We start from the raw sequence: 550 nt of genomic DNA on the forward strand, positions 1-550 counted from the left end.
GCTCCCTCCCCGGCAGGGCCGGCGGCGGGGCCGCCCCCATTGGCCGCGGCGCGGCAGCAGCTCCGCCCGCCGGAGCGGCGCGGCGCGGGGAGGGAGAGAGGGAGGAGGAGGAGGAGGAGGGAGGGCGCCGGGCTGCGCTGCGCTGCTAGTCCGGAGCGGAGCCTGGCAGTGGCAGGATCGGCGGCGCGGGGTGCGCAGCAGCCGGAGCCTGCTGGACGGAGGCAGCCCCGTCCCCCCGCCCTCCCTCCCCTCGCCTCTTTCTTTGTGCGCAGGGCAGGGGCGGCCCCGATCCATGGTCATGGGCGACAAGAAGAGCCCGACCAGGTGAGCGGGGGCGCGGGGGCGGGCGGGGAGAGGCGGTAAGATGGAGGGAGCGCGGCGCGGCCGCCTCTGCCCCGGCCCCGGCCGTGGGGATGGCGGTGGGTAGGCCCTGGCTGGCAGCCGCCGGCGTGTGCTCGGCCCCGGCGGGGGGAGGCGGCGAGGGGCGCCTAAGATGGAGGGAGCGAACGGGGAGGGGGCGGCGAGCCCGCGCCGCCCCGCCAGGTACGCG

The 550-nt window shown here is 79.3% G+C and overlaps 1 protein-coding gene across 1 annotated transcript in view; it reads left to right on the forward strand.

Annotated features, from left to right (window-relative positions):
- The first annotated feature begins 109 nt into the window (after positions 1-109).
- Positions 110-550, forward strand: part of LOC121347391 (RING1 and YY1 binding protein) — a 39,485-nt gene continuing 39,044 nt past the window's right edge. The window contains exon 1 of the mRNA XM_041426034.1: positions 110-324. Coding sequence (XP_041281968.1) covers positions 293-324 — 32 coding nt within the window. The 5' untranslated portion in view covers positions 110-292. The remainder of the gene's footprint in view (positions 325-550) is intronic.

This window comes from Onychostruthus taczanowskii, unplaced genomic scaffold (genome assembly GCF_017590055.1).
Source record: "Onychostruthus taczanowskii isolate IOZ18803 unplaced genomic scaffold, ASM1759005v1 scaffold9, whole genome shotgun sequence".
NCBI classification, from domain to species: Eukaryota; Metazoa; Chordata; class Aves; order Passeriformes; family Passeridae; genus Onychostruthus; species Onychostruthus taczanowskii.